The following is a 20,168-nucleotide window of genomic DNA, read 5'->3' as shown; positions in this document are numbered from 1 at the left end:
CTCATTTCTTAAGCAAGTATAGAAAAAAGCCAGCTGTAATGTGATTTTCTGCCTTTCATTGTAAACTGAATATTTTATTATTTTTAAACATAAGAAATAGAAATATTAGAAAATAACAGGCAAAATAATCAATCAATAACGAAAATAATATTTAAGATACAGCCCTATTAAAGCGCTTTACTGGTGTTGCATAGATTATTTGTGAAAGTATCCATACAGTGAATCTATACACAGATATGCACGATAAGTATGCAGGGTTATAATGACAGCAATATGTTTCTTATAATACTTAAGAAATTAAGTCTGAAATACCCAACAATATTTTATATTAAAATATTACACACTACACTAATTTTAGTAGTATGCAAACTACTATAAAAGTAATTTAATTGTAAATTAATTAACCATAAACAATGATTATTAATTAACAGAGGATTTACATCACTAAAGAAAAATGTCTACTATTTTTATTGCTGTTCTTAGAAGACACATTGGTTGTTTTTTAAGGTCACTTCGAAGTTGTAGTTACTTTTTTTCTTGGGATTTGAGGGTTTTAACCATTTTTTTTTTAACAACAAATGTATTTTTTTCTGGCTTTGAAACAGCATTTAAACTTCCAAGTTAGGAAATGAAATTTATTGTGTCACAATTTGCAATTTTGTTTTTTTAAAATATTACCTACAAAACAGTTATAGTACAACAATCCAATGTACAAATACTCCCAACTCCATCTAAAGTTGAGAATAAAAACAAGAGGAATAAACCATAATTCAATAATGTTTTCTCATAAAGATAAAATTAAGGAAAAAAAACCCAAATACATTATTTCTCCATACAGATAAAATAAAAGAGTATTTATGTCAATTGTAGATGAAATATTAATATATTTAACTAAAAAAATAGATAAATGAGGTCTTAGGGACTGTTTGTTATTTATGAGGAGAGAGAGGGTGCTGCAAATGGGGGATGGGGGCATGTCAAATCATTTTTTCAGCACAGAATAGCGACTTATGTTTTTTATTTTGACTAAGGGGAGGGGTATACAACTTTTAATGGCTTCATTTTGTATTTTTTTTCTTTAAAAACTGTCAAAATTATACCATTTACCATAGCCAGAATACATCATGTGTGAGGAAGCTTTCTTCAGAAAAAAAATCTAAGCTTTTAATAGTAATAGTTAATCAAAATCACTTTATTCAACGTGTCTCATTTAAAATTTTGTCAAAAATAAGCCGTTGGCACAAACTTACCAGCATGCATGTTGAGAGTTAAAACCCAGGGCTTCTTGAAATTCCAGGATTTTGTCTTAGTTTTGTCTCTAAGTTTTAAAATGTAATAACTATATGGTTGAGGGAGGGTCATGTATTTCCCCCAGTCACTTAGGGAGGCTCAAAGAAAGATATTTGTATCTTCAGGAAGGGTAAAAAAAAAAAAAATAAAAAAAGTTACACCTCAGCCACCTCCTCCTCTGTTAAGTAAAGAACAGTCCCTTATCTTAAACAATCCAAAGTACGAATACTCTCAACGAATTTAATAATGTGGCTTCATAAATATAAAATTAAGAAAAATATATATTAACAAAAACATTATTTCTCAGGACAGATTAAATAAAACTGTATTTCTTTTATTGAGGATGAAATATGATTATATTTGGCAACAAAAAAACCAAAACTTCTCGGTCTTATTTTGAAAGGTTATACCGGAAATCTCGCGACATTCACTGTCTGACCTGACAGAGCTGTAACTGATGAATGTAAATGAGTGTGTTAGCCAGTTAGGAGCGTTTACCTCCACCTGCGTGTCGTGTTGAAGCAGTAGTGATGGAGCCGCTGTAGGTAAGACCGGACTGACATTTTAAAATGTAATTCACTCTGTTAAAGTGACGTCTTCTTTGTAAACACATCATAATGCTAAGTAGCTAACGAGCTAACTGCCGTTAACCGCAGCGACGTTAGCTTCATTCAGACGGAGAGAGAAAGCAGTGTTAAGATAATTATCTCAGGTTATCATCGCCTCCAGGTGTTTCTAACGTCATACCCCATGTATTAATATTATGTGGACAAACAGTAAAAACATTTTACAATATGACGCAGTCCAGTTAAGCATCACCAAACCGCAGCATCTGAAATGACCACATTTAAATAATCTGACTCAGAGTCAACAACAGCTGTGTTTGGATTGTACAGGTGGACCAACACACTGCGCTCCGTTATTCATACCTGGATATCAGAGTTATCATGATTATTACATGTTGTTATAATGTGCTCTTTGACATGAGTCTGGATTTTTTGGTTCCCTGAAACTGCCTTAACTATATCTGGAACCGTTGTCATAGCAACAACCTGCAAAAGGTCAGAGTTATTGACATTTAGCTGGATCATAACCCAGAGTGTTTACTGTGAACCTCATGCATAAAACAGTTTTAAAATACAAAGGGCTTGCTTTCCTCAGCGTGTCTGCAGGACCTTAAACAGTATCAAATTCATTTTCAGAAATATTAGGCCTTTGTAGTCATTAAATAGTTTTTAAATTGAATTTATGAGGTTTTAATTGCTGCAAGCATTTATCTGATTTAATTTATCCATTTGTCAGAATGGATCGAGCTCTTCTGCTTACAAGTCCACATGTCTGATATAATAATGTCTTCAGCTGTGATAGAGTTAATGTTTTGCAACCATCAGTTCCATAGACTTTACCATGTTACCCTTTATTGTAAAGGTACCTGCAGGTCTGCTTTTTATTCTGCCTTCATTTGTTCATGTCTGAGTGCACCCCAAATGCTATAACCAGTTAGCTCATGCATCATTTGTACATGTGATCACATGATTCTAGGATTGAATTTAAACACTTCTTTATTCAGCATCAATACACAAAATTCCTCAATCAGATTTTTTAATATACTAGTTTATAGATTGAAAACAGCTGCTGTCGATGAGAGCAGTGAGACCGGCTCAAAACTGCGAAGCTGCAAGCTGGAAAACCAAAAAACAATGTAGCTGTGATTTATAGCTGAAAGAGGCTATAAAGCTCTAAAGCAGACTAGGGTGATAATTCTTTGTTGGTTGTTATTTTAAAAATATTGATTATAGCTCCTCCATAGATAAAGACAACAGTTAATGAGACCAAGAGGTAACAAATGTTATTATGTTGAGGATTATTTAAAGGGAAACTCCATTGATTTTATGTTTGAAAATCTGTGCACAGGTCTGCGGGAGGGCCACTGCATATGTAAAAAAAAAAAAAAAAAAAAATTGTGCAAAGCCTTTTTCAACTTCAGAGAGAGCTTTTTAAAAACTGATAAATTGCCTCGAGTGATGTCACTTACTGATCCATTTATGTCCCAACCCTCACCTATGGTCATGAGCTCTGGGTAGTGACTGAAAGAATGAGGTCGCAGATACAAGCAGCTGAAATGAGTTTCCTCAGAGGGGTGGCTGGGCTCAGCCTTAGAGATAGGGTAAGGAGCTCAGACATCCGGAGGACACTCGGAGTAGAGCCGCTGCTCCTTCACGTCGAAAAGGGTCAGTTTAGGCGGTTCAGGCATTTGATCAGGATTCCTCCGGAGCGCCTCCCGTTGGAGGTGTTCCAGGCATGTCCCACTGGTAGGAAGCCTCGGGGCAGACCCAGAACATGCTTGAGGGATTACATATCTCATCTGGCCTGGGAACACCTCGGGGTCCCCCAGGAGGAGCTGGAAAGCATTGCTGGGGTGAGGGACGTTCGGGGTGCTTTGCTTGGCCTGCTGCCCCCATGACCCGGCCCCGGATAAAGCAGATGGAAATGAATGAATGAATGGATGGAAGTATAATAAGTTAATAATAACTAGATACCGGTCGCCAAGATGGCGCCTAATCATATGTACGCAGAAATGTTTTTCCTGCTTGCCCCACTTGTGAGGTCCTGCACGACTCATAGACTTGATATTGTAATGATGTCACAGATTTTAAAAATTTTAACTTTTCTTAGCTTGAGGAAACTTTTACAAATATAAAGAATAGAAATATTCATAGTTGACCTTATCTGCAGTTCACGGTGTCCTGTCAACGTTTTTACGGATGTCTCTTTTACAGTGGTGGTCTATGGGGAAAATGCTCCCTGGGCTGTGGTGGGGGATTTTTTTTTTTGCTGCAATACCATGAGTGGCCACTGGGAAAAGAATTGCTGCAAGACTGAGTGACTATCATGGGGCCTGGTTTTCATGAGGAAGGCTGCATGCAGTAAAAATGTCTCTGCTTCTGCTGCATGAATTTTGATCCTTTCTTAAAAAGTCAGTGAATTGAGAATCTTTTGTATTCAATTTGCAGCATGATGAATTAAAATGAAAATTAAGAGCTGTACCTAGAGATTCCCAACACCGTTAACCTCAGCCGAGTCAGATTTGTGATGTACGATTCAATCACAGCTCATTAAAATGCTGTGTGGGGTCCACAGCTCCTCCTCCTGTTTCACACTGGCTGGCAGTCACATCAGGGACACAAGACTAATCAGCCAGATGATGTCTGGACCATGGCAACGCAGCATCAGCTGGCTGCTAATCTCCATGGCAACCATCTCACAAGCTGTCCGTCCTCTTGTTGCAGGTGTTGGTGGAAATGATCGTCTCAACAGTCTGACCTGAAGAGAAAAAAGCCAGCGCAGGGCTGCAGATGGAGAATGGAGATCTGGGTCACATGGTGTGTGTGTGTGTGTGTGTCTGTGTGTCTGTGTGTGTCTGTGTGTGTTTGTTTCTGCTGCAGACATTTTTCTGTGTGAACTGTCCTGATTCCTGGCAGTTCAGCCTTTGGCCAGTTGGACTATGTCTGACATTTGAATGATGGCACATGCTTTTGTGCTGCTGCTGTGTGTGTGTGTGTGTGTGTGTGTGTGTGTATGGCTGTCATCTTTGCAAGGACCTTCAAATAGTTGTTTGAGCGTTGAAACCCAGTCTGCTTGATGAGGTCAGTTTTGGCTCCAGTGACAGTGCAGTGTATCGTTATTGGATTGTTCAGTTTTAATGGCTCTGGTTAAGCATTTTGTTTTAATGTTTAAGATTTACGCTATGAAATGCATCTAGTTTTCAGAATTTCTTTATGGTGGGTTCACACTACACAATATCAGTTTGATTATTGCCCGACACAGCGTCGTACAGTGTCGGCTTGGATTGTGAATGACAATGAGTGTTGTATGCGATAGTCCATTTTCTCATCTGGTGTAGTGTGTCATAGTGGATGACAACCGACGCAGCATCTGGGATGCCTCGCAACGTCCCAACAAAAAGTCTAGCATGTTTCCAGCTGTCACTTTGGCTATTAGAAACACAGAGCGATCTGCTGCTGTAGACAACTGTGTGGCAACAAAACCCCAGAGTTTTTGATATTTTCTCTGGGAGTAGAGTGAAAAAGGAAAAAATGATGGCATGAAACAGCAGAGGCACTTTACCAACCTGGTGAGTACTGCCATTAGCATCAAGCTAGCAAAGAAAGTTATTTCTTCATAATGGAGGATATACAGGAATAAAATTCAAAAATAGTGGCAGGAATTTTACTCACCACAACTGCAGAGGCTACCACCTTCATATGAAACAGACTACATTATAAACCGGCCTATATTCTTATTCCCTCTGTATTTTTATCATATTTTTACATTTAATCTGCTCCCGTTTGCCTTGATAAAGTTAATCCATCGCGCCGTCATTTCAAACTCAACACTTCCTGTATCTGTTGTGCATTAAAAGTCCCTTATAATTTTGGTTGAGAGAATCTCTTTATTTTCTAAACGGACTTTTATTGTGACACATTTACAGGAACTTGTTGTGGAGTATTCAGTGACTTGCAAAGTTTGCATATGGTACTTCAGATGTAGCTCCTGCCATCTGGTGGCACTTTTTACGTTACTACAGTAACATTTTGGCTGACACATGAAGAGACACAGTGACTGAAATAATAGTCATAATAATAAAATGGGACAAGAATAATGATGACATCACACACGTCATGAAAGACGACCAAGGACGATTGAAGGCAAACCAACATGTGGTCTGTTGACCAAGTCATGGCATGATTTCATGACTCCACAATCGCCTGATCTGACATAGTGACTGTCGAGACAGACAAAATGTTGTGTAGTGTGAACCAGGCATTAGTCAAGATATTCACAGTTTTGATTTCAAATATGTGGTGGATTCATTTAAAGTAATGCCTACTTGAAAATGTGCTGCACTGGTTGAGATGTAAATATATTCAGATAAAAACAGAGGCAGTGTTGTGTATGATATCAGATTTGGTTTTATTTATTTTACACATTACAATGAGGATAAAAGGTGTCAGGTGTGTGCTCCAGAGGTCAACTAGATAAGTTTGATTTCACAACCCATGCCTTCAGTGTCGTCTCTGACTCCTGTTTCTTCTCTATCCAGATGGGGGAGCCAGTGACTCTGAATGTGGGCGGCTGCATATACAGCACGTCGCTGTCTACGCTGCAGCGCTACCCAGACTCCATGCTGGGAGCCATGTTTCGAGGAGACCTCCCCACCGTCAAAGACGCACACGGTAACTACTTCATCGACCGTGACGGCCCGCTGTTTCGGTAAGTGTGCATGACTGCGTGTCCATGTAGTAAAATCTGCCACTAGTTGATCAAATGAATCACATGTTATTTAGTTTAGTTTAAGTACCTATTCTATTCTGATTATCTTTGTGATAGTAAGTTTGTGACGTGCAAAATGTTGCATAATGAAACCTCTTCCTCAATCCAGTGTGAAGACCAAACCAACAATGAATGTATCTACTAAAAAGCACTGCATCTTCCTCTGTGCCATAGAGTGCTACCATTGTTGAATAAAATCACATGGCTAAGAAACTGCTTTTGTATTTGAAAGAAGTCTAAGAATAAAGTTATTTGTGGCAATACTCCAAAACAGGAGCAGAGGAATTGTTCTTTTTTTACTAGTCCTGTAACATTATCCCCAACATTCACAAGTCCCTTGTACACTGCCTGTTGAAGGCGGGAATATGCTACCTCTTCATGCTCTATATAAGATACAATCATAGAATGCGGGGACAGAGTGGTCTTCTGTTTAATCCGCCAAGAGAGGTTTTAATAGCGCAGAAACTGTGTTTGTATAAACAGGACAGCCAGCGGGACAGGTGTGAAGTTTTGACAGAGTGTTATGTTTGCAACCCACCATGAGAGATTTTAAAAGTAGCTGTTAGGAGTTAGCAGCTAACTCGAAGAAGAACAGCAGCCGTAAATGTCTGCAAATTGGGAAAACAATACACTATAATGAAGCTGTACACGTTACAGTGATTATCAGTGTGTTTGTCAAACACTGTAGGCCCTTTTACACTGCCTGTCCAAGGCCGCCTCGCCACGGTGTATATAAGGTACAATCACAAAACAGGTAGACAGAGTGGTCTCGTCTTTAAGCCACCACAGAGGTAGCAACAGTGCCAAAACAGTGTCTGTATTAACAGAACATCCATCAGGACAGGACAATGGGCAGGACAGATGTGATGGTTTGTGTGCGACTCACCACAGGAGATTTTAAAAAGTAGCTGTTAGCAGTTAGCAGCTAATTCAAAGAACAGCCACCTTAAATGTCCCCAGATTGGGAAACAATGACCTTCGGGAGTTCCTTACCCTCCAAGCAGAGAACAACATCAGCCGCCATATAACAAGGACGGTAAATGATTGTTTTTGCCATGTTTTGCCATTGTTATTGTTTATAAAGTTTTCTGTTACACTAGAGGCCGACACTGCGGTGTTACATGTCACGCCCGTCACTCTTCTTGATTCTGCAATCCTGGGGTGCCTTCTATAATCACACACAGAAGCAAAATGATGTCATCCTTATTTGGTTTTGTGTAAAAATGCAAAGGTGGCATAAAGAAGAGACTTTGTTGTCCAATAGCTCGATCTCTGTATAAAAAGGGCTACAGTTGCCGTCTCTCTCAGCTTAGTTGCCTGTTCCACCAGTAGAGAGTGACCTCTCGTGGCGTATGTTGTGCACTGCAATACATCGCTTCAATACAGCATCTCAGTATCAGTTTAATAGAAATAAGAGCATCTATATTTTTGATGGGATTGAAAATCACACCACCCAAGCCTACCATGAACACACACAATGTAGCATATTTTGACTCAGTCCCACACACAACATCCTGTTTCCCCAAATACTCACTGGAGCACTAAATGTGGATTAATCCACCACTGAAAATAGCCCCCCACAGATGCACTATTTCATCCTGTTTGAGTTATGTTTGGTAAACACTACAGTGTTTTAGGGAATTACTGAACCTTTCTAAACTGCATATTTGTGAGATGTTTTTAAAGATTAACATCTTCAGTGGGAATCAGTGACCTTGGGACTGAGAGATACAGACGGGGTAGTGAAGTCAGATAGTACTGAGAGACGGACTACAGCATTGTTGCTTTTGGTCTTTCATGGGATTTGTACAACCTAAGAAAAATATAGAATAAAACAAGCCCTGTCCTTTATAAGAGAGAGGTGACATTTTGAGAATAAAGACGAAACACAAATGTCAGAAAAACTGGAATAAACTTTTCTCACTCTGAAGTCATACGGCAGCTCTCTTCCCTCCCGCCCTGACTTTAACTGACAGCTTAGAGTCTTAACAGAATCATCAGCTCAGCAGTCTGAATTGATCTTGTTTCTGTTTTTGCTGTTTCAGCTACATCCTCAACTTCCTGCGGACGTCGGAGCTGACGCTGCCGTGCGACTTCAAGGAGACTGAGCTGCTCAGGAAGGAGGCTGACTTCTATCAGATCGAGCCCCTGATACAGTGCCTTGGAGACCCCAAACCCCTGCTGCCCTATCCTACTGACACCTACGAGGAGGTGGTGGAGCTGTCCAGCACCAGGAAGCTGTCCAAGTACTCCAACCCTGTCGCAGTCATCATCACCCAGCTCACCATCACCACCAAGGTCAGTGGGAACTGCTCTGGTTAGTGTGGATAGATACTGTATATATATATTGTAATATAAATCAGTGGTTCCCAACTGGTGGATTGCGGTCCAAAAGTGGGTCGCAGGCCCATTCTGAATGGACTGTAAGTGAGTCACAAATGTGTCAAGTTTAAAAAAAAAAAAAAAAAAAGCACACTTAATTTTAAGTACAGTAAATTTCCAGTACATAGCTTTTATGATGACGTGTCGTTTTCTGCAGAGTGAGTGACTAAACGACAGCTTCTTGACAGAGACAGCAGACTAGGTCAAAGACATGGTCAAACATAAGTATGACACTGAATTTATTAAACTGTGCGGACCTCGAACTAATAATTAAAGAGAAATCTGGACCCCATGGCTGCACCAGTTGGGAACCATAAATGATTGTGTAATCATTGGTGAGCACATGCCCACGGTAGCCTCAGTTCCCTGTTTGAAGCTGACAGCAATTGCACCTGATGTGGTCTTCTGCAGCTGTAGCCCATCTTAGACGTTCGACATGTTGTGCATTCAGAGATGCTTTTCTGCATACCTCAGTTACGAGTGGTTAGTTGAGTTCTTGTCTTTTTAGCAGCTCAAACCAGTCCGACCATTCTCCTCTGACCTTTGCCATCAACAAGGTAGTTCGTCTGGAGAACTGCAGCTCACTAGATGTTATCTCTTTTTCAGAGGGTTGTGGTTGAAAATCCCAGAAAATAAGCAATTTCCAAAATACTTAAATCAGATATATCCAGAGGTTTAAATGCATTGAGTTGCCGCCATGTGATTGGCTTGTTAGATATTTGTCACAACAAGCAGTTGAACAAGTGTATCTAATGAAGTGGCTGGTGAGTGAATATATATGAACAGAGCTATGTGTGTATATATGTTTGCACAGAAATTAAAAGCAATTAAATTTTTACAGTCGCTGTGTTGCTTGTGACACACACACACACACACACACACACTCCTTCTTAACTTCTTCTCTGAGGAATGCAGAGGAGGGGGAGGGGCAGTGCTTTTGTTAAACACTCGCACCTCTACACGTGCCCCATGAAGTTTGTTAGAGACAGGATCCTGTTGTTTCATATCCCTTGAATAAGTCCATGGATTAATTAACACACAGTCCGCTCTAAATGTAAAAATCATCAGTCCCTTTTGTACTTTGTTTCAGGATCAGTGTGTTGATTGCTGCAGTGTGTGTCTGTGGAATGTGGAAGTATCAGCAGCTATCAGGTTATTGTGAAGCCCTCAGATCGTAAACTGGGCCCTCCGTCACACGTTTGTCCTTTAGCATCACTTTGAGATTTCACAGGTCTGTCCAGGCCCAGACAGAGCTGTGCTCAGTCACTCTTGGAGCCCCATGCTACTATATATCACTCATCAAAATAATGTAACTTATTACATTTGATTACTTTTTGATTACTTTTCTAACAAATGATAGTAGAGCTGAAAAATGCACAGGAACAGGCTATGACAAAAGAAAAGCAACAAAATATCTGTTTTATTCTACATATGAACTTTTTAAAATATATTTGAATGTAACCTCTTTGTAATCACCAACATTTTGATTAGTAACTGTAATTTGTTTTACTCAGTAAAAGTAACTGGTTACAGTTACATTTATTTGTAATTTAGTTTCATATTACTAGTTACTTACATGTTACTAGTTACATGAAGGCCTGGGTATTGTTAAGATTTTATCAATACTCCTTATTGATTCTGTACTTTATCGATATCTGTATCAGTTCTCTTCATTTCTAAATAATTGCTATTTAGAAAATTTATTAAGAAAAAATAAATTGAGAACAGGATTATTTAATATTTTAAGTATGACTTATGTTGTTTCTAGAGCAGCAACAGTAATTTTTACAGCAGAAAGTCACTACATAAATAACATTCCTGACCTACTGAGTGAAGTTTGGTATTTCTTAGTCACTGTGAGTCATTCCTCCTGTCCTCTGGCCTCCTGTCCTCTGTCCTGCTCCCTCTGCCTGACTTCCTGTGTGCAGGTAACATAAGTACATAAGGTAACTGGTTGAGGGAGGAGGGGCTGTTTGTGTCAGCTAGCAGCTAGACTCGAGGATGAACTGATTATAATTTAGTGGTCAAGGATCAAAGGTCAAAGTCGCTGTGACCTTGCATCCATCTCATTCTTGTGAACGTGATAAGTACAGCTTGAGGGTATTTCTTCAAATTTGGCACAAACGTTCACTTGGACTCAACAACAAACTGATTTGATTTTAGTGGTCAAAGGTCAAGGTCAGTATGACCTTACATCTATCTCATTCACATGAATGCGAGATCTCAAGAACACCTTAAGGGAATTATTTTAAATGTGGCACAAACGTTCACTTGGACTGAAGACTAAATGGATTAGAATTTTGTGGCTAAAGGTCAAGGTTCAGTGTGACCTCACAAAATATGTTTTAGGCTGTAACTCAAGAATTCATATGCTAATTATGACAAAACTTCACATAAATGTTTAATAGGATAAAATAATGAAGTGATGATATTTTATATCCAAAAGGTCAAAGGTCAACTTCACTGTGACATCATCATCATCATCATAATGTTCTGCATAAAACACTTTCACTCATTACTCAACGTCATATCTCAGGAACAGAAGGGGTGACATTTGGTCAGATAATGAATTGGTGACACTAATTTTCGGTGTCCACCTTGAGACTGTGCTGATTGTATAGATCTACTCTAGACATGGATATAAACTGTCAGAGAAACGTATCTATTGCGCAGAGGCATACAAATCAGCGATTATAACAATTTGATATGGCAAATTGCAGGCAATCCTTCTTTATAAGGGAGAACTTAGTACAAAAAATGTATAATTACATGACTTTTTTTTTTTTAGGTCCATGCAATGTTGGAGTCCATCTCCGCCAGTTTCACAAAGTGGAACAAACACATGATGGACACCAGAGACTACCAGGTGTCCTTCACCTTCGGACCATGTGACCACCAACAGGAAGTCAGCCTGCGTGTCCATCTGCTCGACTTCATCTCCAAAGCGGTATGTTGGTCTTATCCGATCTGTGGAGAAATTAACTTTTTGATAGAAAACACTGTGTAGATCAGTTGGAGTACCTTAACTTTTGACATCATCACCAAGAAATTACATCATAGCTTGTCACTGCTAGCTCATTTTTCTTAGCCTGTGTTTCATTTGTTGAGATTCATCATGTACGTGTGTGGTTGTACAACATAGCCCATTTAAAATATGGCTAATAGCAAAATTATAACTTATGTGGTGATATGACTCAGTTTGCCCATCTCCGTATTTTTCAGGGTTTCACAATACGCAACACGCGTGTTCACCACATGAGCGAACGGGCCAATGAGAACACAGTGGAACATCACTGGACGTTCTGCCGAAGAGCTCACAAAGTTGATGACTGACGGATGAACTGATGGATGGACTTACTGACTGAGAGTCTTTGTTGTTATATGTTAATGTTTTGTATGACGTATGTTGTTTTCGATTATCATGAGACGTTTTAGAATCACATGTTCAACTACCGCAAATAGCTGCAGTTTTAAGGTAAAAGTATGTCCACATACTTTTGGCCACATAGTGCATGATAGCTACATATATCTGGCATATCAGCAGTATCAAAAATCTGTTGAACATCGATGGCTGGGAAATCATATTAATCGTAAATAAAACAATCTGGAAAACTATAATCTATAATCTCAAGTAATTTTTTTTAATTCACCCACAGTTCTCACTTTGTTCACCTTTTCTCACAGAAACGGACTGATATTAGACAAATTTAGAAGACAGGTTCACATTTATTTAAGTCCGTCTTAAAACAATAGCCAGGTGCCCATACTGTATGAGCGTTGACATATGAGTCTTTCCTTGCTGTATTTGTTCTATTAAAGAACTTACACCTGTAGTCTGGCAGGAGAAACGTTTTTTGGATCCTGAGGCACTGATCAGACAAAGCATTTTAGCAACCTGGAGCAGCTTTTTGTAATTATTGTTAAGAGGAATAAATGTTTTGCTTGCTGCTTGTGCACTGCTGAGTGCCTCATGTTTTTTTGCTCCATGAGCCTCATGTCTTAAGTTGAGCTCAGAGCAGAAAAGCTGCCCTTGTCCTTACCGTTTTTTCCCCGTTGTCAAAATGGATGAATTGAGAGACGGGCCTTCTGTGGTGGCGATGATGACAAGTGGTAGTCTACATGGTTTGTGTAAAGCTAACGTTAGCTCACTTTCATCATCCCCCAAGACATGCTGCCAGACATATCTTAACAAATTAGCCCCTTTTCTACCAACATTTCCAATGTTTGGCAAGGTCATTTTTTATATCGGCCCAGTGATGGCAGTGTTGGCAGCCGGAGTTGGGCCAACTGATTTGGCCCAATTCTGGGGCATCATTCAAGCCTTGTCTTGTCAAGTTGGGCAACTGGACGCGGCCCGGCTAATTTAACCCGACATGCCGAGTTCAGGCCTATTCGGGGACAAATCATTTTGGCTACCTGGGTACACACACATCCACACACACTTTTTATATTTTAAAAAATCCCCCTCTCAACTCTTCTGGACAGGGACCTCAGATGTTGTACCTGGAATCTGCTGGAGCCACTCTCCCAGTTTGTGGGTCACAGCCCCCAGTGCTTTGATTACAACTGGTACCACTGTTGCCTTTACTTGGGATCACTACATCTATCACCACTGCCTTCTTCTGTTGTTTGTCCATCAGCACGATGTCCGGTTGGTTAGCCATCACTAGTTTGTTAGTCTGGATTTTGAAGTCCCACAGGATCTTGGCTCGGTCATTCTCTGCCACCTTAGGAGGTGTCTTCCATTCTGACCTTGGGACTTCCAGCCCATACTCAATGCAGATTGTCCTGTTCACTGTGCCAGCCACTTGGTTATGACGTTCCATGTAGGCTGTTCCTGCCTGCATCTTACACCCTACTACTTTGTGCTGAACAAAGGGGGGGCATCTTCCTGATGTATTCCTGGATCTTGGTTGTTTCGTCCTGGACAGTGGCTCTAAAGCTCACCAGTCCTTGGCCTGCCTCGTTCCACTTAGTGTACAGTTTCAAGGCTCTGGACTTGGGATGAAACCCTCCATGCATTGTGAGAAGCTTCCTTGACTTGATATCAGTGGCCTCCTTCCCTTGGCCAGCTTATTATACCAATGTGGTGTCTGACGACTGGTAGGGCGTACGTGTTAATGGCTCAGACCTTGTTCTTTCCATTCAGCCGACTTTTCAGGACCTGCCTACTCTGTGCAGGCATTTGGCTGTGGCTGACTTCCTTGTGGCCTCCTAATGGTTCCTATTTGCCTGCGTGACCCCAAGGTATTTGTAGGTATCCTGAACATCTGCAATGCTGCCTTCTGGTAGTTTAACCCTCTCGGTTCTGATCACCTTCCCTCTCTTTGACACCATCCAACCACACTAATCTAACTGAATGACATTCTGATGTTGTTATAGATCCTGGTGAGGTGGATCAGTGAGTTGATGTCTCACTTATTCCTGGCATACAGCTTGATGGTGCTCCACTTCGGAACCTGTATCCATAGCCACTCTTTGTCATGAATATATCGCATTATATGCTGAACTGTTTCAGGAGCATCTTTGCACAGCCTGCACCTGGGGTCCTGTCTGGGCTGGTAGACCCCCACTTCTATTGATCCATTACTAAAGCCCTTTTTAGATAGGAATTGTGCAAATTTGCAGGAAAGCCCAGTCAGTCTTTTTTCAGCATTAGCAGTATAAAAACAAAATCGGGGAGGGCGGAAAATTGGTGCCTACCTACTTTTGTTTATACAGAATGTGCCTTTTTCAGGGGCAATGGGGGGTGTGAGCAAGTAACACAACATGTAGCTCAGCATGTGACGTAAACAGTGACGTGGGAGGGAAGCCGCGACTAGTCAGATGGCGATTCTCTCGTAAATCAGCCCGTTCTTCACCGTCCCCAGTTGCTCATCTTTACAGTGTCTGTCAGGTTTGTGTTTCCCTCTTGCTACTAGCTGCTAATTCCTGCTATCAGCTGTTTCCTGTTTATCCACTGCCAGTGGCTCGCACGTGCAGCGTCATCAACAGCTCCTCACACGAGTCTTCAACAGCCCCTCCCGTTGCAGAAGGCCGCCTCGGTCTGTTTAAACGAAAAAGGGTTCTGCCAATATGACTACCCTACGAGGCGGAAAAATTGGGTGCCTCGGATCAACTCGCCAATCCGGCTCTGTGTGTATAAATGCTCGAAGCTGGCCAGCAAATCGGCCCAACATTGGCGGAAAATCTGGCAGTGTAAAAGGGGCTTAAGTGTCTGTTCTTGTGCTGCCACAATCCTGGTAGGTTTTCTTGATGTCGACCACTTCTTCATTTTTGGATTCTCTGGTGAAGGAGGAGTTCAAAAATTGATAACATTTTCGAGAATTGAAGTAAGAGGGATCCCGATTTAACAACAGAAAAACTATATCAGCACGTGTATACAAACTCCCACTGAACTTGTGCAATCTCATCCAAGTCATATCATATATCCATAGATAAGTTTCACTTTTAGGTCAGTTCCCTGTTTTTGGATTCTTTGTCCACCAGAGGCATGTGAGTTTCCTCATGAATTCATCATGCTGTGATTTCATATTACAAATGAATCTACTGACAAAGTGATCTTGCTCATATCTGATCGGCCAAGCTCAACCTCCTCTTCCCTTTACCTTATTACCAGAACCTCTGTATCAGCTTTAAACTGAATCAGGAGGAAGTGTATTGTGATGCAGCAGTGTCACCTTGGTGTCATTTTTAACAGCTTGTTGTCTAAAGCCATAAACAAACTTTGCAAATGTGCAAATGGGCTTACTTTTTTAACTTACAAAAGTTGAATTATGCTTGGGCCTGATCCAGATCTGGAGATATACAAGCACAGCGGTTGGTGGTTATGCTTACAAACTTAAAGCCATTGAAATATCTGCCTCATGGGGGTGCCACTGTGACACTCCCACATTCACAACAATATCAGCCCCCTCATTCACTTGAATGGAATCACTGTGTTAACACAGCAGGGATCCTCACAGCGAGTCTCGAGCAAAAAGACGCAGTAGCATCAACTTTTGCAGTAACACAAGCCACTGCAGTGACCAGTTACATAATAAACACACATTCCTGGTAGATTACACCACATTACTACAGCTAATCTCATTAACGTAGAGGCAGAGGATAAAATTATTGTCACAGTGATAGTTATCCCTGTCCTGTCTCATACTGCTGTGCAGTCATTTGTGATGGAAAACCCTCACATTTAAGATGTATGACTGAAACGTGCCTTTCTCAAATCTACACTCCTCAAAAATGAAGGGAACACTTAAATCATGCATCAGAACTTGATGAACAAATTATTCAAGTTGAACATCTTTACTGGTGTACATTGTAGGTTTTGTTGAAAACAAAATGACGGTCACTGGAAAGCAAAGTCATCAGCCCACTGACTGCTGGATTCGAAATCACACCAAAAATCAAAGTAAACCATTGAAATCACAGGCTGATCCAACTCCAACTGTGAATTTTATCACAGCAACTCATAATGTGACTCAGTAGTCTGTATGCACCTATGACAATGTCTGGGCATGTTCCTGATCAGTCGGCAGATGGTGTCCTGGGGATCTCCTCCCAGACCTGGATCAGGGCATCAGTGAGGTCCTACACCAGGAGGAAGCCAAGGCCCACTGCACCAGCATACGGTCTGACAGTCGCTCTGAGGATTTCATCCTGGTACCTAACAGCAGTCAGGGTACCGTTGGCTATGACATGAAGGTCTGTGCAACCCTCCAAGGATATGCCTCCCCAGACCATCACTGACCCATAGCTGAACTGGTCATGCTGGATGATGTTATAGACAGCATTATGTTCACCACGACATCTCCGGACTCTTTCACGCCTGTCACTTGTGCTCAGTATGAACCTGCCCTCATCTGTGAAGAGAATGGGGCACCGATGGCAGACCTGCCAATTCTGGTGTTCTCTGGCAAATGCCAATTGGGCTGCATGGTGCTGGGCTGTGAGCACAGGTCCCACTAATAGACATCAGGCCTTCATGCCACCCTCATGGAGTCTGTTTCTGACAGTTTGGTCAGAAACATGCACACCAGTAGTCTGCTGGAGGTCATTTTATAGGGCTCTGGCAGTGCTCCTTCTGTTCCTCCTCACACAAAGGAGCAGATACTGGTCCTGCTGCTGGGTTGATGCCATTCTACGACTCTGTCCAGCTCTTCTCATGTAACGACTGGTCTCCTGGTATCTCCTCCATGCTCTTGAGACTGTGCTGGGAGACACAGCACACCTTCTTGTGACCGCATGTATGGATGTGTCATCCTGGAGGAGCTGGACCACCTGTGCAACCTGATTGGACTGCAGGTACCACCTCATGCTACCAGTAGTGGCAAGGACTCAAGGAGAACACAAAACTAGAGAAGAATCAGTCAGGAAGGATAAGGAGAGAGCAATTTTTGTGGCCATCACATGCTAAACTAACCCTTTTTGTGGGTTGTATTGGTTTTGGGGCTTGAGAGCACATGCAGTCTTCCTCCCGTGTAGGACGGTGCTGTGAAGCCACCCATGAGAGTTGTTGGACTGATGTTACTGTCTTCCTCCTGTTTGCGCCCCCACTCCACCGCATCCACAGCTGTTAGTCCACAGCCTGCTGCCAGCCCCCCTGGTCCCCCACCTGCACATTTTACCTTGGTTTCCAGCTGTTTGCCCCCTCCCCCTGTCTTTGTTTTCTCACAGTAGCGACAGTCATCAGCAGTTGTTGTGTTGGTTACTTGCTGGTTACTTGCAGTGCAATGGTGTGGGCCGCAGTGCAGATCTGCTGGATTGGTCATCTAGCCATCTGGATGACATGTTCATCCACAAAAGTGAATGTTCCTCTACTGGTGTTAGTGGCACACTTAAATGTTCCAAAGACACCCAGCCCCAGTATACAGTCCTCCAGGTTTACAACCTACACTTCTTCCACACCCCTAGAGTCACTGGTCCCTCTCCCACCATTGGAGCCTGCTCTCCAGTGACTGTCTGAAGGCTCACTATGGAGGGGGAAACTGCTGTCCTATTTTTCACCCCATCAGATTTCACCAGGCCACTCCAGGTGGCTGTCCACATTATCTGCCAGTCGCAACATCCCCACCTGATCCTGCTGTGCTGCATCGACACCTGCGCACAGTTAGGATGCAACTATGCAGCACCTGCCCCCATTCCCGTGTTTCTTAGGGGTGTTGGGGCACTGCCAGACCAGGTGGCCAGGCTGTCGATACCCCTGGAAGACCAATGGGCATTACCTGGAGTGCTGCTCCTTCTGCAGCATGATGGCCCTTACCAACTACGTCAGTTTCTCCGCACAGGCAGGTGTTGGTGTATCTAACTCTGTCCCACTTGCAGCCCTCACCTTTGGTGAATTGTACAGTGCAGCCCCCAGGGGTCCAGCACACAGCATCTCTCTCTGAAGCCAGCTCCAAAGCCTCTTGGAGAGATGCATGTTGGTTGGCAACAGCGCCTGCAGAAAATGGTCTTGAGGTAATTGCATGGCGGGGGGCATGTGAGCGTAGGTGCAGTGAAACAGTCCCTTGATGTTGTTGGCAAGATCTCTCAGTGTTTCCTTTGGTTATTGCTGTTGGCTGCACAGCTCAGAGCAGAGCAGGCTAGCTGCTGAGTATTGTCCAAACCTCCTCTTCAACAGTCCCACTTAAGCATTAGTCACTCTTATCATCAGGGCTTGGCAGCAGCAGGCTAGCTGGAGGGCTTTATCGTCAGTGGACCATTTGCAGGCCTGGACTAACAGTTCAAACTAAACTGAAGAAATGCCTCCCAGCCAGCCTCACCATCTTACCTGGAAGTCTTCATTGAGGGTAGTCTCTCCACCAGACAATCAGAGATCGCTGCCTTCTGATAGTCTGGGGACACTCCTTTCTAAAGTGTGTTTAACACACCGGCGAAAACGGCCGGCAACAAAGCAACGCCTCTTGCATTTTTGAAAAGGACACGCCTTCTCGGAAATGTGCGCTCCCCCTTTTCTCATCCGCAAGGAAACAAAGACACAGAGAGCTTGAAAATGGATGCAGAGAGATTTAACTCTGTTTTATCAAACATGTGCTCATCCGTGAAGAAAATATTTTTTCCAGCGGATATATATAGTAATGTTTGTTCAGTCGTGTTTATAGACTTTACAAACATCCAATTAGTCTAAACGGTGATATAGTGATGTGAAAAATGTGATATATATATATAGAGAGAGAGAGAGAGCTAAAAGCTCTGCTGGTTTTCTACCCGGAAGTATTTGTAAACAATAGGGCGATTCCCTCTATAGTCCGGCCGGACGGATGAGTCATGGCCTTGTAAAAGATTATGTTTGTTTCTTTTAGTTGGCGAGAATGTGTCGCCGCAAACGTGACTCACATCCACTAACTTTGACGGCGTTTTCTGCGAGCACGGCTGAGCCATTTTGTACCGCTACACGTGTTTCTAGTGGGACTATGTTTACAAGCACAGCCCTGCAGTCTGCCCTGCAGATTTACTATTGATTCTGCAACGCAGGGAGTTTTTTTAAACTCTGAAATTGTATCCGCCCATCTAAACACAAAATCAGGGAGAAAGTCATCAGTCTTTAGTTAAGCAAAGCGTCTAAAGACTGACTTGTGAGTCTACACTGAGGGTAGCCCAACAGCTGTGATCTTAACCACTGCGTCCTCCTCATGGGGTGCATGTTCATTTTTCAGGGTGGGCAGAACAACCAAAGCTAACCTCTGCAACCATTGTCTTTAGCCTGAATTTCAAATAATCAACCAGCAGCAAATTGTCACCGTGGAATGATCACAGCAGCCCTCTGTTATTTTATTGTGGACAAGATAGCAGGCAGCATAGAAAGCCTTATGGTGATGTATTTTCTTTTACTTCTGACGCCATGTAATGTCCCTCAGTAATCAGATGGTTAGACGGAAGTTTTTGCTGGAACTTTATTTGTGACCAAGACACAGGCTATAAACAGGACAGGCAGCAGGACAGGACCATGGGCAGGACAGGTGTGAAGTTTTAAAAACGTATTATGTGTGCAACCCACCACAAGAGATTTTAAAAGCAGCAGATAGCAATTAGGGGCTAACTCAAAGAACACAGCTGTAATAGCATGAAAGGGCTATAATCTCTGTACAAGCCGCTTGCTAGCCTCCAGCAACTGAAGAAGCGAAAATCGGTGCCTGGAATCGGGCCAGAAGGCTCCCGACCTC

The 20,168-nt window shown here is 42.1% G+C and overlaps 1 protein-coding gene across 1 annotated transcript; it reads left to right on the top strand.

The window, feature by feature from the left end:
- Window positions 1-1,700: 1,700 nt before the first annotated feature.
- On the top strand, window positions 1,701-12,624 carry kctd6a (potassium channel tetramerization domain containing 6a). The gene is made up of 6 exons (XM_033626098.2): window positions 1,701-1,835; window positions 4,581-4,673; window positions 6,395-6,564; window positions 8,670-8,922; window positions 11,795-11,953; window positions 12,229-12,624. The coding sequence occupies exons 2-6, from the start codon at window positions 4,647-4,649 to the stop codon at window positions 12,337-12,339; spliced, it is 720 nt and encodes a 239-aa protein (XP_033481989.1). The 5' UTR covers window positions 1,701-1,835; window positions 4,581-4,646; the 3' UTR covers window positions 12,340-12,624.
- The last annotated feature ends 7,544 nt before the right edge of the window (window positions 12,625-20,168 follow it).

This window comes from Epinephelus lanceolatus, chromosome 1, assembly GCF_041903045.1.
Source record: "Epinephelus lanceolatus isolate andai-2023 chromosome 1, ASM4190304v1, whole genome shotgun sequence".
Classification (NCBI taxonomy): Eukaryota; Metazoa; Chordata; class Actinopteri; order Perciformes; family Serranidae; genus Epinephelus; species Epinephelus lanceolatus.
Note: the sequence above shows the minus strand (reverse complement) of the source record. Positions and strands in the feature narration are given on the sequence as shown.